General features: G+C 48.3%; 9 protein-coding genes across 9 annotated transcripts, besides 9 other annotated features; all 9 read right to left on the bottom strand.

Moving 5' to 3' along the window:
- Nucleotides 1-1,663: 1,663 nt before the first annotated feature.
- On the bottom strand, nt 1,664-2,425 carry Tb10.70.0120 (COP-coated vesicle membrane protein Erv25 precursor; the record flags this gene model as incomplete). Its single annotated transcript, XM_817813.1, has 1 exon — nt 1,664-2,425. The coding sequence occupies one exon, from the start codon at nt 2,423-2,425 to the stop codon at nt 1,664-1,666; it is 762 nt and encodes a 253-aa protein (XP_822906.1).
- Nucleotides 2,426-3,065: 640 nt separating this feature from the next.
- Nucleotides 3,066-4,772, bottom strand: Tb10.70.0140 (ATP-dependent DEAD/H RNA helicase HEL64, putative; the record flags this gene model as incomplete). The annotated part of the gene is made up of 1 exon (XM_817812.1): nt 3,066-4,772. One exon carries the CDS (start codon nt 4,770-4,772, stop codon nt 3,066-3,068), a length of 1,707 nt encoding a protein of 568 aa, XP_822905.1.
- Nucleotides 4,773-5,585: 813 nt separating this feature from the next.
- Nucleotides 5,586-5,611: a microsatellite.
- A 931-nt stretch (nt 5,612-6,542) lies between these two features.
- Nucleotides 6,543-7,994, bottom strand: Tb10.70.0160 (hypothetical protein, conserved; the record flags this gene model as incomplete). Its single annotated transcript, XM_817811.1, has 1 exon — nt 6,543-7,994. The coding sequence occupies one exon, from the start codon at nt 7,992-7,994 to the stop codon at nt 6,543-6,545; it is 1,452 nt and encodes a 483-aa protein (XP_822904.1).
- Nucleotides 7,995-8,469: 475 nt separating this feature from the next.
- Nucleotides 8,470-9,294, bottom strand: Tb10.70.0170 (chaperone protein DnaJ; the record flags this gene model as incomplete). Its single annotated transcript, XM_817810.1, has 1 exon — nt 8,470-9,294. One exon carries the CDS (start codon nt 9,292-9,294, stop codon nt 8,470-8,472), a length of 825 nt encoding a protein of 274 aa, XP_822903.1.
- Nucleotides 9,295-9,541: 247 nt separating this feature from the next.
- Nucleotides 9,542-9,589: a sequence feature (A-rich).
- Nucleotides 9,590-10,075: 486 nt separating this feature from the next.
- Nucleotides 10,076-10,097: a microsatellite.
- A 16-nt stretch (nt 10,098-10,113) lies between these two features.
- On the bottom strand, nt 10,114-11,160 carry Tb10.70.0180 (hypothetical protein, conserved; the record flags this gene model as incomplete). The annotated part of the gene is made up of 1 exon (XM_817809.1): nt 10,114-11,160. The coding sequence occupies one exon, from the start codon at nt 11,158-11,160 to the stop codon at nt 10,114-10,116; it is 1,047 nt and encodes a 348-aa protein (XP_822902.1).
- Nucleotides 11,161-11,919: 759 nt separating this feature from the next.
- Nucleotides 11,920-11,941: a microsatellite.
- Nucleotides 11,942-12,089: 148 nt separating this feature from the next.
- Nucleotides 12,090-12,123: a microsatellite.
- A 355-nt stretch (nt 12,124-12,478) lies between these two features.
- Tb10.70.0190 (hypothetical protein, conserved) lies at nt 12,479-14,716 on the bottom strand (the record flags this gene model as incomplete). Its single annotated transcript, XM_817808.1, has 1 exon — nt 12,479-14,716. One exon carries the CDS (start codon nt 14,714-14,716, stop codon nt 12,479-12,481), a length of 2,238 nt encoding a protein of 745 aa, XP_822901.1.
- Nucleotides 14,717-15,009: 293 nt separating this feature from the next.
- Nucleotides 15,010-15,036: a microsatellite.
- Nucleotides 15,037-16,747: 1,711 nt separating this feature from the next.
- Nucleotides 16,748-18,397, bottom strand: Tb10.70.0200 (hypothetical protein; the record flags this gene model as incomplete). The annotated part of the gene is made up of 1 exon (XM_817807.1): nt 16,748-18,397. The coding sequence occupies one exon, from the start codon at nt 18,395-18,397 to the stop codon at nt 16,748-16,750; it is 1,650 nt and encodes a 549-aa protein (XP_822900.1).
- Nucleotides 18,398-18,675: 278 nt separating this feature from the next.
- Nucleotides 18,676-18,703: a sequence feature (AT_rich).
- Nucleotides 18,704-19,608: 905 nt separating this feature from the next.
- Nucleotides 19,609-19,648: a microsatellite.
- A 943-nt stretch (nt 19,649-20,591) lies between these two features.
- Nucleotides 20,592-20,621: a microsatellite.
- A 1-nt stretch (nt 20,622) lies between these two features.
- Nucleotides 20,623-21,585, bottom strand: Tb10.70.0210 (hypothetical protein, conserved; the record flags this gene model as incomplete). The annotated part of the gene is made up of 1 exon (XM_817806.1): nt 20,623-21,585. One exon carries the CDS (start codon nt 21,583-21,585, stop codon nt 20,623-20,625), a length of 963 nt encoding a protein of 320 aa, XP_822899.1.
- A 670-nt stretch (nt 21,586-22,255) lies between these two features.
- Nucleotides 22,256-23,587, bottom strand: Tb10.70.0220 (hypothetical protein, conserved; the record flags this gene model as incomplete). Its single annotated transcript, XM_817805.1, has 1 exon — nt 22,256-23,587. One exon carries the CDS (start codon nt 23,585-23,587, stop codon nt 22,256-22,258), a length of 1,332 nt encoding a protein of 443 aa, XP_822898.1.
- Nucleotides 23,588-23,891: the final 304 nt, after the last annotated feature.

Here is a 23,891-nt window from a genome sequence, read left to right as displayed (position 1 = left end):
GGTTTACTACACAGCTCCTAACCTGAAAACGGAAGAACGCGAAAGTGAAGAAGAGGAGAGCTAAGGTGTCAAAAAAAGGAAAAAAAAGTGGGCACCGTGGTTAAACAAGCAGTGAGCCACCTCAGTAGCAGTAACAGCACCGCCCCGCACTACAAATGTGCTCGAAGAGCTAAACCACCGCCCTGCGGAATAGCGAATCCGAATAAATGGGGGGTTTGTAACAACTCCATCGGTTAACGTCTACTAAACGCAGCGCAAGCACCCGCCACGCACAAAACCAGATTACCCCGCAACAACAGCGGAATGGGGAGCCTCATTCACAAAACCGCGCGGGCGTACATTTGAAACAGGCACGCAACAGGAAAGAAAGTGGACTTTACGATAAGGGGAAGTGAGACAATACGCATCTCCGCTGTGCATGAATCGCCCCGGGCATGAGTTTGCCATACGGGGCGGGATTAATACAGCGTCTGCACACAACATCACGGGCTCATAGCAGATCTTGGTATTATTGTCAATCGGTTTCTCGTCACAGAACCACTCACGTCAGGGTGAGGATAAAATTGCTTTGTAATCATACCGCAGTTAATGGTAATGCACCAGGAGCAATAGACACCTGGAGGAATAGTAGTGGCAGCAGCAGGAGGGGGGGGGGGGGAAACCAACAGAAAGAGGGAGGAATGGAGAGAGAAGTGGGGCACAATTCAGAGGTATAGTCAAAGAAATGTCCTGTCAATCAGATAATGTGTTCAGAGTCAGCGATCCATTTATTTTTTCATCGTTTGCCTCATTGCGAATGTACGGTAAGGGATTGGGGCCTGCGGAGCTGTTATCAGTGTGGAGTGATTTGCGTTTGTTATGTGTTCAGCATACGAATTCCGTCAGAAACGCTTAGTGATGTCATCACACAGAGATGAGAGCCAAATATCGCCCATCGCTCATTGTTTCCTTAGACTGGACACGGCAATATAACCGACGTTTTCTCTAACCTAGATTTCTATCAAGTCCCATAAATTCATCAGGAAATTAAAAGAGCCAAGTGTTGAAGTTCTGCTCGATAAATGAGTTTATCGCGGTGGCGAATGAGGTGGAGAGGTATCCCAGTGACACCAGACATTGGAGAAGTCGCTTGTAAGACGAACAGTGTTATCTTTGTTTTTTTTTTCATAGTTGGTCCGTGCTCGTTAAGTGTTACCTTTGTACTGCTGCCTTCCACCCTCGTTGTGGCGTGTGGGCAAGTAGGTCTAGTGTCGCATTTTCTGCGGTATCCTAAGCCTCCCTCTTGAAACAAGAAAAACACACCTGGAAATTGCAAAAAACGTAAATAACGAAACAACGCTCCCCCTTTTCATCCTCTTCCCTCCGCCGTCACACACACAAACCAAGGCAGAGCCAGTCTCCTCCTTTTATAAACCTTTTGCTACGCGTCTCTCATTTCCTCTTCGCTTGTGTTCTATCACTTCTACCATCGGGTAAGAAAAATTCACAAGTTTTAAAGGAACTACGCCCCACCAGAAGGTAAAAAAAAATGATAACTCCACCCCTTGGCTTCTTCGTCGTTCCTTACTTTCACGCTTCACTTGCTATTTAGGAGTTAAAGGAGTACACTTCCGGTCTCCAAACCCCATGCGGGAGAAGAGAAAGGAGTCATATCATAAGGGCATCACACCAACTTCTTCTCCCGCAGAGTGGACTTCAGTAGGCGGAACTGCAGCCATATGGTGGCGATCGTGACCAGCACGGTAAGCACACCAAACGCCCATATGCGCTTGTGGGTGTTTTCTGAAGTGGTAAACATGCGTGAGAAACGCTCAATGTTGTGATCAATACCGGAACTAACGTCTTTCACCTGCATCAACAGCTTCGACAGCGCACCTTCAACGCGTTTAAAGTATTCTGGTGGACGCAAGATATCCTTTTGTTGGCCCCCAAAGTCTCGGAAAGTGAACACTTCCATACCCCCCACATTCTGTCTCTTCAGCATAGGCACTTCCGTCTTGGATATTACAGTTGTTTTCTGGTCAATGTTAACGTCCATAACAACAGATGATCCATCATCTGAAGCCCTAAATCCCCATGTGCTCACACTCACACAAATCTGATACTTGCCAATGGACCCAGCTGAGACAGGAGCGCTGAAAGAGTTTGTTCCTGCCACAACTTTGCCCTCCCACGTCACCGAGCCACTCGGTGACTTGATGGTCATTTTAACAGTAGGTGGATAGGGCAGAGAGTCACTGCGCGTGTAAACACCCGTCAAGAACCGCGTGTCCTCTCCTACCTCCTCAACAAAGCATATTGGCTGAGTGTTTTGCAGCAAGAAACGGGCAGCACTGGCCGGTGTGGAAATTGCGACAACGAGAACAAGAAGAAAGGGGGACATAACCATCCGCAGATCTCTCATAATTCCCTGCATAGTATTCATATGCTAACGTAGCGCCTCCCTATCTCATGGTAAATTAGGGTAACAAAGGGATTAGCATGATAGCAGGAGCGGCAATGGAGTTCACAAACGTTTTTAAGCGCGATGCAACACCCTCTTATTGTTGTATAGCACAACATTTGTCTTAGTGTAATTATTTGAAAAAGGATGCGCAGAAAGAGCCGAGTGGGGAAATGTCTACAACACACATGAAAAGAGGATCGACAAGCTTCTTGCAAGTGTCGTCACAAAAATCCGGTAGATTCTGTCAGAGACGGAGCTTACACTCATCCACTACAGATTCTCATTTCCCCGTATTTAATGAGGAACGTCAAGCGATTCACCTGCACTCAAAGAAGAGAAGTGCACATTTCCTTCGTTACAATTTTTTTAAAGGTTACTTTGTTGAACGATACTACTTTCCTTTACCAGTTCCTTCCATATTCATTACGTATATAAATATATATATACCTACTGTTCTCACTTCCGGAACAATTCATGGAATTCGATCGCTTTTCATTGCGTATTACTCGTTAACTTACTAGCTGTTGATCAAAAAATCTTCCATTTTCCCCTTCATCATCAGTCACTGCTGGTGCTGGCTCAACATGTATCGTGATTTCGGTTGAAAAACGGATTCCGCCTATCTCGCGTATTTCTTGCGGGACGGTTCCGCCTCGTCGTCACTGTCAAATCGCTTGTATTGAATAGCGGATGACGAGAAGGGAACAGCGTCGTCGTTGTGCTTTCCAAGGCCAAATGTACCATTTCCGTGAGCACTATAATTCCCGTTCGCTGAGAACGATGGGCGGTGACCGTTACGCAGGAAGGGGGCGCTTTGATGTCTTCCAAACCCGTTCATACCGCGATTCCGCTTCACCTGGTATCTCGGCTGTTGCGCGTTCCATTCGATCATCCAATCAGGTATTTCCTGTTGTGCGCGCTCCAGGATCCCAATAAGTTCCTTCAACACTGAAGGTGTTATTTGAGCCTCCTTCTTCGTGATAAGCGTAAACGCATCTCCCTTCGCGCCTGCACGGCCTGTGCGGCCAATACGATGTACGTAGTCGTCGATCTGCATGGGGAAGTCGTAGTTTATAACAGTTTCCAATTGTTTGATGTCCAGACCTCGAGCAGCAACGTCTGTGGCGACAAGGCACAATCGTGGATCTTTACGGAACCTCGCTAGGATGAACTCCCTCTGCCGCTGCTCCTTGTCACCATGAATAGCCATTGCGTCGTAGCCCCATCGTCTTAGTTGCCGCTCCAGCTCATCCGCAGTCCGCTTCATCTTGCAGAAAACCAGCACGCGTTCCTCCCGATGTTCTTGCATGAGCTTCCTCAACTCGTCCTGCTTCGCAAACTCTTGTGTGAGAATGAAACGCTGAGTGACGTCCTTGTTAGCCTGAAGTTCCGTACTGCCCACACTGATGCGTATCCACTGCTTCTGAAATTCTGCTGCCAGTCGCTGAATCTCACGTGGCCAAGTGGCGGAGAACATGACTGTCTGCCGGTCTGGCCTTATCTGGCCGCATATTTTGCGAACCTGCGGCTCAAATCCCATATCAAGCATGCGATCTGCTTCATCTAGAACGAGATAGGTGACACGATGCAAGTTAATGCGTTTAATATCCAAGAAGTCTATCAAACGACCTGGTGTGGCGACGAGAATGTGCACACCTCTCCGCAGCAACCCAAGCTGGGGTCCTTTTGGTGCTCCTCCATAAACGCAACCGCAATACACGTCCCCGGGGATAACCTTTTTTGTTTCTTCTTCAATCTGCTGAGCAAGTTCGCGGGTGGGAGCCAGTACAACAACCATTGGACCGTCACCGGAGCGTAGGGGTTCCTGCACTGCAATGTGGGCGAGGGCAGGAACCATGAAGCCAAGCGTCTTTCCGGAGCCTGTCTTCGCAACCCCCACAAGGTCACGACCAGATAGAAGAACGGGCCATGACTGCGCTTGCACGGGAGTTGGTGCAGTGAAATTCTGGGCGGTGAGCTTCTTTAGAAGGTATGGTGGAACGATTCCACACAGGTGATCAAACGATGACATAGGTGGAGGACAATCATCACCAAATATGGTGATCACATGTTCTTCTCGCCATTTCGTCGCCTCCTCCTCGCTGAGTTGTCCCGCTTCTGGGGTGGATGTCTTTATCTCCCCTGCCTTTTTGATCGCCTTACCATCGAGAACCTTCCAGTTTCCGGGAACGAGAGAAACATTCCCCCAGTCAACGGGTTTTATTCTTTCTCCCATACCGCCGCGGCTATCTCGTCGCCCTCCACCATTGTAGCCCTGATTGTACTGGCCTTGACGTCCCGTAAAGGGACTGTACGTCTCCTCCATCCTGGATTATCCAAAGAAGGCTCCAGTCAAACAGCTCGCACTAAGTTGCGGAACAGCGAGCAACACGTGGATACTACAGAAATAAAAGATCTGCAACCTTTCTGTTTGTTTGGGTGTTAATCACCGTCTCCCCTATGTGTGGGGAAGTGGTCGCACCTAAAAAAGTATGGGAGGTTCCCCTGTTTCTTCTTCCTCACAGATTAGTAGACCTTTTGCTTTTTTTTTCTTCGTGAACTTTACGTAAGGCGAGAGAAACTTCAGGGACAGAACAGTGCGAAAAAAATAAAAAGAGGGGAAATACTGTGGCAAGACAGAAACAAGAAGGCAAAGTAGCCACATCACTCTGCCGCAGGTTGCGCTTACAAAAAACGGCCACATACGCATCCCTTCCAACTACCCCCACATCGTATATTACGAGTGAGCCTTCGCGTGAGTTGTTGAATAGGTGCGTTGGATTCAGTCCGGTAGTTTCACAATAACACTTGTCACTCAACCGAAGATTCTTAAGCAAGCACGCAGTACCGTGACGCGGACCAAAATCGGAAAGGGCAGTGGTGCAGAAGAGGAAGGCATGAAAAGGTGCGCAGATTGTTGATAAGCATGCAAAGTAAACATAAAATGGCACATCAAAAAGGATGAGGGCACCATCTCGTTATTGCTGTCGTTTCCCATCATAACAATACCACAGTGTAGGGTGTGCACGGAAAAATATTCCAGTAATGGTTAAACTAACACAACCCCGTATACTCGTTCTGAAAATAGAGAAATGAGTCTAAACCCCGGAAATTCACTTCGTTTTTGTGGGTTTCGATCCACACACACACACACACACACACACAACTGGATGTATGCACCGCAACAAAATACGCAGTTTCCAAGAAACGAATACACAAAAAAAAAGGTGGCTCATGGCTAACATTTCGAGTTCGTGAGACCTTTAGCCCTTGTAGGGGCCAACAGATTCGGAAAGCGGCTTTGCTTTGGCTAACGCTCAGCCCCTAATCGTAGACACCACTGGGTCATCACGCGACCGCCGGCAGCAAGTCCACGACATATAACCCTTACTGTTCAGACCAAGGTGTACGTAGCGTGCCACATTGTCCTTTTTCCCTCTTTCCAAGTTCACTGCTGCTGTTATAATGGATCGATCAGGGACCCCTTGAAAAAATGCAGGGCACACGTGGCACCGGGATGAACAGCAATTATAGAAAGTGCTTGCTTTCCAGCAACAGGATAGGAATCAAAGAAAAAGGCATGTACAAAAGTAAAGCGCAGAATGCCGTTATTACACAGGAAACAAGGGAACATCCTGACATTCAATGCCGTCGCCAATGTTACCCCCAAAACACTGAGTTGAAAAAACATGTCCCTCCCATTCACCCCAACGCTTGGGGCGCAAGTGCACACGTCCCCTGTAAAGGCGTAACTACGACCATATGCGAACGTTGTAAGCAACCGCCAGGCGGATGAGCGATGTGGAAACAAGATTCATGAGGGCGTAGTGAGAGAGAGTCCTCAGTCAACCAGGGTACAACTTCCCACTACACTTCAAGCGGAGGAACCCAGCAACCACTACATATTCCGACTCAATTTGCTCTTTTCGCCAGCTCAGGCTGGAAGTAAACATACGTACACATATACCACTCGGCACGCACAGGTAAAAAAAAATTACAGTTCCCTCTTCCTCAACTCTCCAGCAGTAAAGTCCAAAACTTGGTTAAACTGTCACTGGTAACAAACGAATTTGGAAGCGTAACCACATCCACACCTTTAAGGGCATGCCGAAGCAGCATAAGCGCCTCCTTGATCCTCACATATTGTTTTCGGTCTGTGGTAACTCAAGAGGGGGCGTGGTTGGTCCATTGGTCGCATGAAGGTGAGCAGATGCCGTTCTTCCCCAGCACATTCGTTTACACTACCATCCAAAGATGTGCAGTACCGCTGCGAAAGAGCGGTTGCCTCAGCAGTGCGAGGAGAGCGCCGCAGCGAAGTTTGATGGATATCATCCGGAAGCACGCAACTCAATGGAGACGGCAATCCCCACCGCAGTCCCTCACCATCGGCGTCACCACACGTTGCAAGGGAAGCAACAAGGTTTCTTCCCCATTCGTGTGGAACTTGTCTGCAAGGTAAGGGGCGCGGTGGAGTGAAGCAGTGAGGCCAACACACGTGGATGAAGTCGCCTCTGCCACCAGATCCGGGATTAAACCTACTACCCCCGCAGCGTCTCCTCGGTGAAAGCCTCCCCGCTAAGTACGCCATGAACGAGGTTGAGCACTCGCACTCTGCCAAATTATGGTTCTGTGGCTCCTGTAGTTCCTTGGGGTACATGGTGTTGCGCGGCATTTGGTTATGTTTTCCCCCAACAGGCTCATTGAACGGAGCTGTAGAGCAACCCACAACCTCTGTGGTATGTTCAAGTAGCAAATGTTTGGTTGCTTGTAACGTCGTCTCTAAAGTCCCCCCACCTGGGAGTGATGAAGGCGAACTTCCAACAGTTTCAGAAGCGCCGATGGTAACTGTGAGCGCACTGTGCTGCCGGGCCTCAACCTCTTCACAGCGGGAAGCCGCCGCTGGTGTTTGCTCCGAGCCGTTCTTATGAGTCGACTGCCGATTCCACTTGGTATACCTTTCGTAAAGAGCCTTGCGGCGCTCAAGCACTTGACGATTCCGCTGTTCTTCTAATTTTCTTCTCTGCTCCCTCTGGACCGCAGCTAGGAGTCGCTTCCCATGCTTTGCAAGGGCTCGTTCGTACGCGGTTGCCGGAGGATTCACCGAAGGCATTCGGCAATAACTACTATGGCATAATGTTGTGCCAAGCTGTTGAACTGCATCGCCACCAACCGTCGTGGGACTACGGTGGCGCTCAATATGTCTCGTAGGACGTGCGGTTTCACCTGCATCACAGCACCGCAAATGGGGCTCTTTTAGGAGGCCATGGCGTGTTCCCGTATGACCCTCACCAAGTAGGGACAACGCCCTTCTCTGAAATGCCGCTTGTGGGCATAATGCGGTTTTCCACACGTCAGCCTGCTCAACCCCACGGTGTGTGCTGCCCCATCTTGTGCCAGTCTGGCCGCCCCAACAAACTTCAGATGCATATGCATCCGCTACCCTCCGCTCACCATGTAAGGTAACAGTTGCGGTGTAAGAACCCGGTTGCTCGTGGGGTAGCGAGGGAGCCGTGTGGGTTCGCAGTGGACTCCGCGGGCAGTGAGGCATCCATAAGGCAAATTCTATACAATGGAAGCTGGCTGTGTTCTATGGGAGATCACTCCACCTGGTGTAGTGTCCTTTCTATAGGTGTTTGAAAACTTCTATGATACACGATTGTTCAAAAGAAAAAGGCCGTGCGTGGTAATAATAATTATTATTACTATATTTTGCGGAGGCGAAGGACGAAGCTCGGACGCTACACAGAAGCATTGCCGTTGTGCGTGATCAGATGACGAGGAAGACATGGGCGGGGGCAAAGGGAAGCAAATTCGGCGACAAAATGGTAGCGAGGGTCGTTTGTAGGGATTGAGACACACATTCAAATAGTTCAACAAGAAATGCAAAGTGCACAACATTAGGTTTAATACAAAAGCAGAACACAAGATCACCCACGCACACAAAAGTCTCTTGTGTGTGTGTGGACCGTAACACCAACCCGCCGAAACCGTCCCTTGCAAACACACCGGAGTGAAGTGCGCGCCTAACGGTGCATGGCTTGACGCAAAGACTCGTATTCGGAGCAGACCGGGGGCGTTTCCTTTCGCCCGCGTGCTCTGTAGGAGAGCGACTCCGCCTCACAGCGACGAGCCAGAGATTCTTGCTGCTGTTGCACGACGTTCCTTTCCATTCGACGCACGTCAGCACTCCCACGCGACGCCCGCTCGTTCCACTTCGGTTTGACATAATACTTCACCCGCGCTCCCTTCAGAGCCGTTAAACGTTCCACAACATGTCCACGCTCGGGGTCTGGCGTCAAACTGAAGGTATCTATGCCATCACCACCGCCACCACCCCTGCGCATATGGGGATTTGAATAATCACTTAAGTCAGTAAGAGACGACTGGATGAGTAACGCCAGAATCACGAAGAAGATCAACGGCAGCGCCATCAGTAAATTAACGGGTACTTCAGCTTCGTGTGCAAACGGCCGCTCAGTATGCATACGATGAGCACGCCCAAAAAACTCCTCGAAGAGGTCGTTAGCGTTGTAATATGCACCGTGTCCAGGTGCCCTGTGGCCCATCCCGCCATTGTCGTGCCGCCGTACGGCTTCAGCACCCTGGGAATCGTAAATTCGTCGCCTCGCCTGATCTGAGAGGACGCTGTTTGCGGTGCCTAGCAGTTTGAATGCGTCACTCGCATTTTTGTGTTTGTTCTTGTCCGGATGGCACTTCAAGGCCATCTTCTTGTAGTTTGCCTTTATCTCCTCGTTGGTGGCAGTGCGTTCCAAAAACAAAATACGGTAGTAGTTGTTTCTGTTGTTAATAACGTGATTTACAATTGCCGCATCATCCATAGAGTTCATCCTCCTTCAGCGTTACTTTGGTATCTCGTGCGCCTTTCGTTTGGTACAAATTACAGTTTATTAACCTGGATCTCTACTACCTGTCTCACCCTCGTTTGTTTGTTTGGCTCCGCTAGGCCCGTGCGGATGGACAAATGCGCGGTACGTATTTGAGGGTTTTGTCCGAGTGAGTGGAATTGCGGTCTTTCCTGTACTTTTCTTCTTACACTCCCTCCTTCCACTCTCCTCACGGTTACCTTGGGTAACCTTTTTCTTTTTTTTCTTCCTCCCTCCCTTTTTTCTTTTTTTTTCTTTTATCACCCTTTTATCTTGTTTACTTTTATCCCTTCGCTCTGCACTCTCACCTTCACAGAGTTGATGGGGCACCAACACACGTAAGCAGGCACACTGCCACGGGGTCACAAGTGCTGCAATTAGGAAGGGGAAATGTGTAAAAATACAACACTATGATAACACAAGAGTGCAGGAGAAAAGTAACAAACAAAAAATATAGATAGAAGGGGCCAGAATTAACAACTATCCTATACGAGTTCGCATATACGTATTCGTATATCTTGAAATACTTAATGGTGCACAATGCGCGAGTGTGAGCACACACACACACACGTATCAATGCATCGCTACCGGTTTCGTTTCCTTTTTTTCTTTTGCTCCCGCCAAACAGCAAACACACTTAGCCGGGGAGGTAACACTTTACGCACGCAAACCAATGCACAAAGAGATAGAGAGCAACAAATGAGGCCCGACTTTCCTTTTGTCGTGTAATTATGATTAACATCTGCACACACACACACACACACACATGCAAGGAGAATCGCCCTAGGCATCCATTAAACCCACATGTCCCGACACGATCACCTTCTGCACTCGAGCCAATGCCTCTTTTACTCCGTCCGTAGGCCACGTACGGCAGTACCGAATCATAACCTCAGCACCCTTAAATTTATAACAGTTGTGCTCATAATAGAAGACAATACGTGTGAGTTCAGATTTTTCCATAGTTTTATAGCCAAGATGGGACCAAAAAGGAATCGCCTTAACGTCAGCGGATATCATCACAAACTCGAACCCCGTCTCTACACACCACTGCAGCAGTGCTGCGTTCATTAGCCTGCCGAAGCCATGCTTCTTATACCCAACCCCAGTTGCGAACAGCGGCACCTCGACGAAGTGGTGCGTTTCATAGTGGTGTGCCATAATTGTCACGGCGCACACCATTTCGTTAGTGTTGAGCGAGCGTAGGTACCATGTGTAGCTCCCTTTCGCACGACGCCTGGTACGAGTGGAATGCGTTTGGGGGAGTATGACAAGACGCTGCAGCTCTGGTTGATCGGGGTATTGGAATTGCAGAGAGTACAAATCTATGACTTCACGGCGCTCCTCCTCGGACAAAACCAAACCGAAGGCCATCGGAAAGGGGCCGTCACCACTAAGTTTGGAATACTGGTCCTGTATTGCCGTACGCAGAACCAATTGAGAGTACGTGAGTTGTTGGCCACTTGGCCCTTTCGACGGCTTCGCCGGCCGCGCCGGTAGACTGCCGTTATTGGAGCCGTTTCCGTCCTGTTCAGCGGGAGCGCCTGCCGATAACTCCGCCTCACTCTTGCAGGGTTCACCGTTCTCATTGCAACTGCTCGCACCCTGACTCACATGCGGGCTAACATGCATATCGTAGTGGGCAAGCAGTCGCTGAATGAAGTCGGCGTCATTGGCAAAGAGCGATGCGTAGGCCCTCGCGATGGCCTTGCGCTCAGCTTCATTTGCCTCCCAGTATTTTTCTATGAGCGCGTCCTTCTGTTCACCTGTGAACTCTACCGTGGCGTAGTACTTCGCCAGCAATGCCAGGTGCTCATCACTAAGTAACATGTATGCACAGCACCCTCAAATACAAAAAAAAAAAGGCGTGACGAAAACGCCAGAAACAAAATTTCGAGGGAGGGGGAAATATTTTTTTGCGTACCCACTTGTACACCCCCAGTGCGCACACTATCCCACGCTGCAAGCCCTCTATGGCTGTCAATATTGTCTCTTTTCAATCTTCTTTCACCTTCCGAGTCGGACAAAAAAGAAAGGGGAAAGATGCTCTTCTTGTACAAAGCATTGATGGGTGGTCGATGCAACTAACTGTGGTGAACGGGTGGTAAACTACTGGCAGATAATTTTGATGAATCCGTCCATGTCCATTCACTTATTCCTCCCTTCCATAACCTCTGTGGGCAGTTCGGTCCCCATGCGCCGCCTATACCCCTATGGTTTCGCACAAGCACGGAACCACACAAGCGGTTAGATAAAAAGGGACCCCTTCGCATATTCGCGTCACGAAGGGAATCCTAAGAAGTGGTATGCCGTTTCTGTGGCATTGCGGTTGATGAGAGGAGGACACAAACGCAGATATACGTATGCACAAAAAAAAACTCCCCTATGTTCTGTCGCGGTACCCTCCTTATGTCCACACCTAAGGCGAGGAAATGCAAGGGTGAAGTAACGAAAGACACAAAGGGTGGTAGTTAACGTTTACATGTGGAAAAGCAAGGAAAGGTAAAGGCAAGCAACGGTCAGACAGAATCGGCTCCCCACGCCTCCATCCGTTCTTTCGCACATTGTCTCACTTGAATATGGCGAAAGATATATATATATATATATATATCGCTAACACAAAACGAGTTATATGAACAAAGGACAAACAAAAAAGAGGATGAAAAAACACCAGGCCAACACGGGGAAACAATTCCCCCCAACATACTTCCAAGTAGGCAAGCGAACGCTTCCATGCTAGTACACATTATGGCTGCAACATATACATATTGATATATATGTATATATATATATTCTTCATGGCTCGTGCAGAGAAAGAGTTGAAGGGGTTTACCAGCGGCTGCAGACCACTAATTCAGAAGGAGGGAAGCTCAAACAGAATGAACTTTCCTTCTGGCAAGCAGTTTTCCTTCAGCCGACACCAACATATTAGGTCAGATACAAGTGAAACAAGAACAACGAAAAAAAAAAAGAACAGCAAAATTTAACGCAAAACAATGGTCAAAGAGAAGAGGGGCAAAAAAGGAGGGGGAAATAGAAGCACCTACTCGTATGCACTTTTGCGCCCTTACATTAGCAATATTTATTGTCCTGCTCTGGCCTCACACATACACTTCCTTACAATTTACCCTCCCGCTCCCCCGCATCATCAGGGCTTCAACCTACTTATCGCAGCCATCAGCTCATCTCGCAGCGACTCGCTAACATATGTTGCCATCCCCACAAGCAACGACACCGCTGAGGTGACAAATACAACATCAGGATCCAGGGAATGCGCCACCTCCCTTTCCACAAGCTTCAGGAGCGAAACAATCATCTCCACTCGTTCCCTCTCCGTCGTATATTCAGCGGCCCAAACATCCAGCTGCAGTTCTTCCAGTTCACGTCGTATCTTTGTATCCACTAACTTTAAAAGGAACGACTGAAACAAACAACCCCTAGCAAAGCGCTTGTACATACCGCTGTATTTTTTGTACGGGTGATGGGAAAGGAAGGAGGGTATGCCCTCTCTGCTGTTCTTGAGGAACTGCAAAAACGACTCGGACGAGAGAGCCGCATAGATGGCAGGGTCGCACAGATGAAAAAGGTTGAAATTGCTCGTTGCCACCTGGAACCAGGCGCGCACGGGCATGAGAAATTCCTGCGTTAGCGTCACGAAGAACTTTCTCACTATATCATCGGCAATATTATGCTGGAAAAACTGGCGCAAGTTGTTCGCTCCACCTCCGTGGTCACCGCTCCCAACAGCCCCTACACCACCCTCAGAGCCGTCGGCTACATTGTCGTCTGAGCAACCACAAGCATCCAGATTGTGCATGTTCAGCATAGCCAGCTGAGCCTCTGCATTCAAATGTGACGCCTGTTCCAATCGCCTGAGCAGAACGGCGGTTTGCGTACGGTGGTCAACTAAAAACGAGAACGGTGACGTGAAAGAACTTGCACCCCGCGCGCTCGGGAGAGCTGTGTGTGCACGTTGAGAGGGGGATGCACTACGCGCCACCGATTTTTTGGCGGCGGTCAGGGTGGGGTGAAAACTTTCGTACGTGAGGACAAACGGTGAAACGGGCGAAGGAATGCACCCGCTCGGGTTGCCATCCGGTATGGGTGAGGGGCACGCACTCCCACTATTCTGTCGAGAAACAACAGGGACAGTGTTGTCGTCGTGCACTGCGGGATCACTATCGTTTCCGCTACCAACAGTTTCCCCTCCCACCACCTTCGCACTTCCACTGCTACGAGCCAGTCTGTCCATCACAGTCAGTCGGTTCCGCCAGCCATCAAACGCGCGGAAAAAGAACGGGTTTGTGGACGCCACAACAACACTATCGCTCCGTGAGAACGGTTCTGCCTTTCCCAACTGGCTCAGGTAGGCAAACGACTCATCTTGCACCGTCAAGTAAGGACGTAAAAGGCCGTTATATACAACCGGCTCAATGAGAGATACAACAGCTATTGCAGCACCAGATGCCATTGAAGGTGTATTGCTCCAAATAAATAGAGGCTCATGCGAAAGTATGAGCTCCCATATGCGAGTTAGATTGCTGAGATGCTCATTCAGAAGCGTGTAAAGCGGAAGCATACTATACTCGCACATTGATTGGTGCTTATTTCCTAAAAATACAACACGCCCATCTAAATTCATCACATGCCGGCGTGGACCTACTGGTCGTTGCACACCCAGTGCTTGCAGCCGTCGTGTTACCGTTATAAATGAGAAAGACTGACCAAGGAGCGTGACGTCATACTGAACGTGCGGATGGGGCGTCGGCCAGCCCCCAATCTCCTCTAGGGCCCGCTCCAACACACCCTCTTGCGACCACTGAGTGGGATTAAAGAGAGGGTCCAGCTCAAAAGCCGTGAACGGTACGGCCGACAGAGCACTCAGCACCGGTTTCACCTCCGTGTCAGGCGAGAACGGACAACACTGACAGAGGCGAGGAGCTACAACGCGCAGAATGAGCTCATGCACAACTAAGTAAGGCAAACGAGACAACAATACGAAGGCCTGCTGGACGTAGCCACGCGGCACCGACGCATCATTCTTTTGACGGAAGTAAGTTGCTCCATAAATATTTGTCGCCGAGGTTAGAGTGCGTAAGGTAGGGTCCTTTACGGTTGTGGACACAGATGTGTTGGCGCCATTCCTCGAACCTTCAGCGTCCTTCCTATGTGTATTGCTTGCACCAAGAGAGTCCTCCTTCATTTGAAAATAGAAGATAAGGTCGTGTCCGTACTCCGGATTGCAGTCAGGAAAACTGGCCTGCGTGAGGAGTCGCTTCCCCTCTTCAGTTAAAACGTCATGGGGAGCAACGTGATCCACGACAGGGCCTATGTCGATGTCAAACCGGATGGATGCTAAACAAATTACCCACTGAGAGGAGGGCATCAGGAAACCGCAACCCCACGTGCACTACAAATCATATGTGAGCAGATGAAACACAAGAAGAAAGAAACGGAGGGGTATAGAGGGGAAGGAAACATGAAAACAATGACATATATAACGCACGCAGGAACACATTTGAAAGTACACACAGTGTACAAGAAGGTGGGCACATTGAAAGTAAAAGAAAAAGTTTCAGCATTGGCAAAGGGTATAAGAAGAGGGAAGACAGTGGCACAAACAAATTCGGGGTGTGGGTAAAACAGAACGAGGCACTTTAATCAAATATACATGCACCCATATATATGTATATATATATATATATAGTGAAAACAAGCAAACAAGAGTGAACAGATATGGGTACATCTGAAAATCCACATCCACATCCTAGCATTTACGCGCAGACCCACTAGCACAACTGACACACATATGCGTGGGGCGGGAACGATGAAAATGCGCCCCTGGGCACCTTACATTTTATGCGCGGAAAAGGCAAAAAAAAGGCTGAAAAGGAAAAGGGACACATCAACACAGAGCCCCCCCCCCCCAAGGCACTATTTTACAGTCGTTCCTTTCCCCTCCCGCTTTCTCACTTCCCAAACCCACCACAGGTAATAACATAAAAAGTTTAACAAAGGGGTGTTCAAAGATATATATGACCGGGTGTGAAAAGAGAAACGCATGTGAACTTCATGAACACATGGAACGTGCGAAGAGAAATACGCAAGTGCAAGATGGGATTTCATTTCCTCGTCTGCTTGCTACTCATGGCGGTAAGTGACCAAAAGGGGGGAAAAGGAAGGGGAGAGAGACGATAAAACAGCAAGGGCAAAAAACGCGCGGCGAAAAAAACAACAACAACCGAAAACCGAAAAAAAAAAAGCACGAATACACAAATGATAGGACTTTTGATACATGGTTTCTTTTAAATGGTGAGTGAAGCAAATGCCTGTTGCAGTGGGCAAATAGCCACAAAAGGTGTGCCGCCACACTTCTTCTGAGCTAACATATTTGCCTGCCTCGCCATGCCACTCGTTTTGTTCCCCTTATTATCTTCGGGCTTTTCCTAAACTTCTTCACAGGTCTGTACTTGCTCCGAGGGGAATGGCAAGCATGCCACGAAGAAAGTTAAGCATGGGAAGCAGTGGAAAAGAAAAAACAACAGCAGCAAAGACAAAAATTGTAGCTTAAGATATATATATATACGAATTGGCGTGCCGCCCTATGGCAGTTTGACGGAGAAACCAACAAACGAAAGAATTTAAACCGATGAATACTAAGGGGGGAATGCCAAGCAAATGGTGGAAGGCGAAGCAAATGAAAAAGTTTAGAAATAATCAACAAGATTAAACGCCGTAGTCGGTTCACAACCCTCACATGCAGGACCGGTTTACCGATACAACACAATAAGCTAGAAGTGATCACACATATTTACATTCCACTACCCCACACATCCTCTTTCCTCTTCTCACTCCCCCATCATGTCTGTCCACTTCTCACCGTAAAACACTGAAAAGGGGGAAACCATCACTCGGCCCGCCCCCCCCCTCTTTGCACTCTACCACTTCCCTCGTCCTTGTCCTCTTGTTTCCCCTCTAAATAATCGAAAGAGAAGAAATGTACGCTGGAGCATACGCGCACAGCAACCATTGCCTTCCATTTCGATTTTCATTCACACGAATTTCCGCTACACTCGACAGTAACCTTTACAGTGCTACTAGGACACTCACTCCTCCACCTCGCAGCAACTACTCAATAGGTACCGCCCTCCAACACCACACTGCTCAAATATTTGCACGCATTTGCGGATGAAAAATTAGCAACAGGGCCTCTACATACAACAAGCACGCCCCCGGTTACCATCTGCTCCTGACTTCATAATTCCTCAAACACTTAGGAGCACTCTCACTACATGTAAGAGCGTTGCTAGAAAAGTATAACCACCCACCTACACCTACACGTACACATACACACGCACAGACACATTGCGTACTTTAGCTATCCCTGTCTGTCTCCACCACACAGAAAGTTAAGGTTCTACGCCCCGAGTGCTACATCCTTTCTGGCCGTATGTAATCTCTTGCCGGTACCTCTATTTGTCGGAGACCTACCACGGCTCTTCTTGCGTGAGGAACAGCGTCGTCCGGGCGTAGAGCGTGTGAGCAGACCTCGGCAGGGTGAGATGCTCAGCTTCCTGCGGTCTTTTCGAAGGTTGTTGGGTGACCGCCTGCCGCTCCTCGACCTGCGCTCGGTCTTGAGGCTGGTCAAATATGGAGACAACTTCTCGGACTGGGCTGCAAATGACTTGCGTATTGCTTCAAGTGTTGCCGCCAGTCGGCCTTTTTTTGATGGTGACGGTTTGGTCGACCTCCCTTTGTTGCCAGAGGCCGGAGACCTCTCCGTGGATACTGGGGGCGTGACTACATTTTGAGGTGTGAGAGGCGCAGCCAGATGGTCATGGATAGCAGCCGCTGGGCCCATCCCTCGCACACCAAACTCGAGAACCCACAAAAACTCTTCAAAGGTAATGCATCCCGTGTTATTTTTATCAATCACCCGTCCCACACACGTGCCAAAGGTGGCCTCGATGCTGAAAGACTGCAACATCCGCTTCAAATCAATGAGGCGGATGGTTCCGGTGCCATCCGAGCCACCGCCCAATTCGGCGAAAGATTGCAACTCCAAATTGTAACCGCGTGTGGTCGTGCTAACAGATGTCGAACCCGGTCGTTTGCCAATGGAGGGCATGTGAACTTCACTACTCCCCGTAGTTGGTGTGAACAGCCTGGAGGGTCCACTATCCCGCTTTCCCTTTCCAGAGCCAATATTGAACTTCGCACTCTCTTTTGGCCTCTTAATGCCGTCCAGTTTTTTTACCTCTCGCCCGGAATGCGTGGCAGTCTTACTTGGTGTGTCATCGGCCGCTTTACCTGCACCTTTCACCGGGGTAGAATTAGACGGCAGTGACGCATGTCTTGGTCCAATGCGCATTTTATGCGCAGACTTCAACCAGGTTGCGAAACGCAACACCTCACCATACGTCAACATGCGTCTGGGTCCATATGATTGTTGTTTCGGGGACTCAGATGATTCTGGTCTGATACCAAGAGTTCCGCCGCACAGTTCTCTGCGGGGCACCCCCAAGACATTTTCAAGTTGGTAAAGCCACACATCACATTCGCTAACAGATCCCGCACCAGTGACATCATTCAGGAGATTAACCAAACAACCCTCCTTTGGTGAAAAGGAGGCGTAACGAGTGTATATGGTCCCAAGGTGCATACTCTCCTGCTGAGTTAAGGAATCAGTGCTTAGCCGAACAGGAGATTCATCATTTTTCTTTTTTCTATTTCCAGGGGAGCGTATGTTGTCCGGTGATTGCATGGCACCTGCCTCTTCCTTCATGACTTTGTGCGGTGACAGCAGTCCCTGAGGTGTGTTGCTTTTACTCCCGATCTTTTCAGGGATAGGAAGAGGTGGCATACTTGACTTGGGGGTTGAATCGACGTTAGTGGCGATATTGCGCGACTGCTCCTCAACTAATGACGTGTTCGAAGTCATCGTAGTTGTTGAAAGGCTAGAGGACAGTTTGCCTTCTTCAGTTCCCTCATTAACAATGGGGGTGAAGCGGAGAAACACCCGTCGGTTTCTCTGCTCGGATGTCGGCTGACCAAGTCTTAAGCTCATTGGTACTCACCTACACACACACCTACACACCTGAACCCGTGTAGCGTTTAGGTGATTATTACTCGTATAAATGTGTGCGCTTGTAGGGGGGATTGTACAGCTGCGACAACGTTTTGTGAGCTTACCCAACAGCGTATTTCTCCTGCTATTAATATCGTAATTTTTTTTTTCTGTTTGCTGTGTGACCTTTCCTTGCACTCTCGCCTTTGTTTCGTATGACTCTTAATCACCCGCAGCTGCCAACCACGCGAACACGAAAGATAAACAAAAGCAACACGTAAAATACAAAAAAAAAATAATATTAAAGAAGACGACAAATATTCCTCCAGAAAGTGTTACCTAATGTCGATGTCGATTTCGTTACTCGGGTTCTGTTCTCTCCCTCTTCTTCGTTACTTCCCTCTCTGAGCTGACGTTATCCGGTTGTTAGCACTTGTCGTACGGTCTCTCAGGTGGAACTACGCTCCTCCCTCCTTCCTTAATATCCTTTTCCGTAGCAGAATCAAAAATGGAGAGAGAGAGGGGGAAAAAAAAAGAGTATTTTCCACCATATTAGGCAGCTGTTCACGAAGGTAATACCAAACAAAAGAAAACATGTACACACATATATATAGAGAGAGAGAAAGAGAGAAAGAGGAATGCATATATACATACACCTGAATTCGCCTGCTCTTACGCACGGGTACACCACTCGTATAAAAAAACTGTGGAGAGAAGGAAATGGAAAGTTAGAGGACAGGAGGGTTAACGGTGGGGAAAAAAAAAACGGGTAAAACAGAATTCCTTACAACCCCGAGCGATGAGAAATAATGTGACGCTTGGATGTGTCCATGGTGATTTGTAGTGTTTCGTCTTACGGAATAAGGCTATAAAATCAATAGGAAAGAGGAAGGGAGAAGAAGGGAAGGGGAAAAAAAAATTAAAGAGAACCGCCGGTTGTTGGGGAAAATCATTCACCGCAACCACACGGAAGCACCACAAAAACATACACCCACACTACGCAACTTTCTTCGTCACTTCCACGGAAAACAAAGCGAGGGGGTTAAAAGGAAAGGATCAAAATTCAGTGCGTAAAAAATTCAGTCCATCCGGTTAGTCCCCTCAGGGAGTGAACCTTTTATTCCGCAAATTTCTTTCAGGTTCAACATTTTTACTTCCCCTTGGTTTTTTTGCTCTTCCTTTCACCTTTCTCCCTTGACCGTCTCGCAATATTGCTGCTGCTGCTGTTCTTGTTGTTGTTGTTGTTGTTGTATCTTTGGCTGTCCTGTCAGTTACATTTCATTTCCCCCCAACACCAACAACATCTTTAACCTACCAACCAATTTTAGTGTGGTAGAGGGTACAAAGAGTAAATAGAATGGAGGAGGGAAATAGAATAACAAGGAGAATAACGGCCTATTTTATTAATAATATTAGCGACTATTGACTTCGGTCGGGTTGCATTTCTTTCTTTTCCGTTTGCTCTGTTGTTCTTGACCCCGTTCCCTTACGATATCCCCCTTGATGCAAAAAAAAAAAAGGGTAGACCCTCCGTCTCCCCCGATTGTTTCAAGCATCACCCGTTCATGTTTGTTGGTATGAATATCGCCATTCTTTAGTACAAAAATAACGGAGGAAACTCACCCCACAAAGTGAAGGCGGGCCACACACCACCAACTACAACCGCGCATGCAAAACTCTTTCTTTCAACTGTCACACAAACATAAAAAAAAAAACAGTTCATAAATAAACATTTATATACAGGTGTCGAGCCCTACGCAACGAATGGAGGAGTCTTTTCATTTATGAAGGTGGCGACCGTAGATGAATTCGCATTGCCCACACGCGCAAGTGAAAGAAAAGAAAAGCAACGTTGTGCACATAACAAAGTAAATACTACCTAATCACCCATTCGCAAGAAGGTGGGATGAATACGTAGGCACATCACATCACCTGAAGTTGATAAGGGTGAAAAAAAAAAAGAGAAGGGAAGTCTGAACAATTAAAAAAAAAACGACAACAGTGGGCGAGTGGTTGAAGAAAATAAAAAAAACAAGAAAAATATGTAGACATCTACAACTCATACTTGCAGCCCATCCTTTCCTCACCTGCCCCATAGCGTTGCCAAAACCAGTTACCAACTCTTCCTTACTTCTCGTACTACATCCCCACCAATACTTACCTTCTCTTCCGCACAGACAAACAAACAAAAATAAATAACAACAATAATAATAATAATAACAATCTCACCACATCGTACTCTCATACTTATAAGATTTGTACGCGTCTGTTGATATGCCCAACCCCACACCATCAGTCCCTCGCATGAGTATCGCGCGGTGTTTTTCAGGGTTCCGGTAGTCAACATTCTCACCAAGCCGCATCTGCCGGTCAAGCCTCCTCTCGACGTTGGAACGCAGTGGCTCATCAGTTTCTAGTCGGTTGCGAAACTTCGACAGAAGATTTTTCTTGTATTCCACACCCGCCTCCCTGTCGGCTTCGTCTATGGTTGCACCAAATGCACGCATGCCAGTGCGGTCCTCGCGAAGGACGGTATCTTGTGTCCACAGGCGGATGTGACGCTCGACCTCGCTTTCACTAACCTCAACTTGCGCCCTGTCGTTGCTTGGCGTTGGTGATGCCGTTACATTATTGCCGCTTCCTGTAGTATTGTGTGACCAACTGAAGGAATCACCTTTGCTCACCCCATCTTGATCACCCCCGTTTAGCTCATCTTTACGTTCTTTCTTCTTTTGATCATCAAGAAACTGCAAAAAAAGCTCTTGCTCCACAAGCTTCAGGGAGTCCTTTGCAGCAACACAGGAATTGTTCAGCTCCAGTACCTTTTGGTACGCGGCCTTCGCTTCCTCATACTTCTTTCGTCCAAACTGCGCATCGGCAACACGGAGGTGAGCCTTGTACCACCCGGGATCCAAACGCACGGCGTGCTCCGCGTCTTTTAATGCAAGAGCCGGTCCAGCAAACATTGTACTCTTCAGATAAGCAGCACTCCGGTTGCTATACACCGCGGCACTACTAGAGTCCAAATCGAGGGCTTTTGTGTAACATCGGATGGCGCTAAGATAAAAGCCCCGAGAAAAGCAATCGTTACCGACAGCCTTCCACTCATCAGCGGTGCTTCCACCATTCAGATTGTCGAGACGAACACGAATATCCTCTGGCAAAGGTGGTTCCTTCGCAGCTCGCATTGACGGATAATCGTTCTTGTTTCCGTGACCCTCTTACAGAAACTGGCACCTAACGCAAATACCAGAAGCAGGCAGTTCTCTCCGTCGCAAAAAAAAAAAGGTAAAAAACACCTACTGTACGCCCTGCTCACATTCAGAATGTAAAGGAGAGAAGTGTCCAAACAAGTAAGCATCGAAAGTGTTATTTAATTAAACCCACGGCCTAATAGCACATCTGAATATGAAACTCACGCGCCTTATGCAAGTGTGTAAACTTGTTAGGGAACGACATACGTGCTGAGGGACGTCGCCTCAGGCTGTACTGCAAGAAGATGGGTGGAAATACCAAGCAACTATGTACTGTGATTGGTGCGCGACACTTAGCACACAACCAAATCAGGTCTATGTGCACTTTTAAGTGTCAAAAAAAAAAGTCAAAAATAAGCCCATAAACTAAAAGGTCTAACTATAATGTGGGAAAGGGAACATGTTTTTTGTTTGTATATTACTGAGAGACCCTTCTGTTGGTGCTCCATACGTTAGCGACCAACGACAACGAAGAGTTGAGAAAGATGAAACCTTCCAAACACTGATCCACAATGTGCTCCTCTCTACCCTGCCAATACGTGCACAAACGCATATAAGAATGTACCCATATATATGTGTGTGTGCTGAACCCAAGAAAAGTGTACTAATCACTTATTATGAATGTCTCCTTTACAGTACGCCTGTCGTCTTCGTTACAACTGCTCTCACTGCTGTTCACGTCGACATAGTCAACCCCTTGGATGGCTCCGCGCTGCCTCGCCAGGAGCATTCTCACCTTTTCTGCCAAACAGGTAGCGTCCACAACAGAGCTGGTTGTGCCACCCACGCTGGAGTCACCATTGTTAAAGAAAAAGAAAACCTCTCGCTTCGGTGTGACCGCACCGTCCACCTTCCCATCGGTACCATCCCGGTCGGCACGCACAAATTCGACGATGCGTTTTGCCCACGACGAAAGAATCAATGGGCCGTAATCCCCGACATTGCGACCCAGCGGGCCATGCATACGAACGTACATGAAAGGAACTCCCGTGTCGACATGTACGGAGCCAGCGGAAACGTCAAGGTTATGTGCCACCACTTGTGCCCACTGCAAACGCTGCAAGAGCTCTCGAGTGTCTTCAGCATACCACGACACATGACGAAATTCAACAGCCACACGAATATTTTTAGGTAAACAGGCAGCAACTGCTTCAATGCGAGCCACATGCTCGCCTGTTTTCGGAAAGTGTGGGGGAAGCTGAAACAGTACGGGGCCGAGGATATGTTCCAGTAAGGTGCAACGCTGAACAAAAAACTGTGTAATGTGCTCCTTGGTGGCATCGTCCATGACCAGCAAACGGTTATGGGTGAGGTACCGATTTGCTTTTATTGTGTACATAAAAGGCGAGTGTTGGTTACCACAGTTGGCACAGCTGTCAACGTCATCGTCGTAACCGAAGGAGGCTTCAACATCAGCAGTGGTGACTTCATTCTGGCTCGCTCTCCTCCTCTTCTCGCCGCAGGCATACTTGCAGGGAGTATCTGCTTTTTCCTTTACACCTGTGCCTTTATCCCTCTGGCGCGGAGACTGTGCTGGCGACGACGAAGGTCCCGAATTCATAGGAAGCAAGGCGAGTTCCCTCCAAGTTCGCCACATGTCCTCATCACCCACATTGTGAAAAGTATAGCAGTGCTCGAGGCAGTTAAACTTTTTTTGGTACTTTGTCATCAGCGTCCTCATGCGTCTGTCCGCTCCTGGGACGGCGTTAAGAGAACTTACGCCAATGTGAATATTTGACCACCCGGGGACAATTGCTGTCTTTCCAGGACGAAAAAGGTCACCCCACCCGTACAACGGGCGCTTGGAACCATAGGGAGAGTTACGTATCACATGGCCATTAGCACCGGGTGTTACAAACTGTTGCCCGGAGTGAAGTACAACTCCCGCTGGTGCAACTGCTCCCACTGGAGTTAAATCAACCCCAGGCCCGGACATGATGCCTTTACTGCTTCGGTGCTACCAATAAATATGGGCGCATATATACACATATTTTAGGGTGTGTGCAGATGTGGTGTCAGAGGAGTTGCTTAATCAAAAAGAAGCTAACCAACAGTTAGGCGAATGACACACACGACACGCACCTCCAAGGGGATACGGAAAGACGATTGAGCACAATTATTATTTCTGGAAAAAGTATACAATATACAACTCCTCCTCGCAGTGTGCATTTGGTGGCAGAACATACGGATTTCAACGCCAACGTTTGACCCACACACACACTTAGCTCATATGCTGAAAG

Source organism: Trypanosoma brucei, chromosome 10 (assembly GCF_000002445.2).
Source record: "Trypanosoma brucei brucei TREU927 chromosome 10, whole genome shotgun sequence".
Lineage (NCBI taxonomy): Eukaryota > Euglenozoa > Kinetoplastea > Trypanosomatida > Trypanosomatidae > Trypanosoma > Trypanosoma brucei.
Note: the sequence above shows the minus strand (reverse complement) of the source record. Positions and strands in the feature narration are given on the sequence as shown.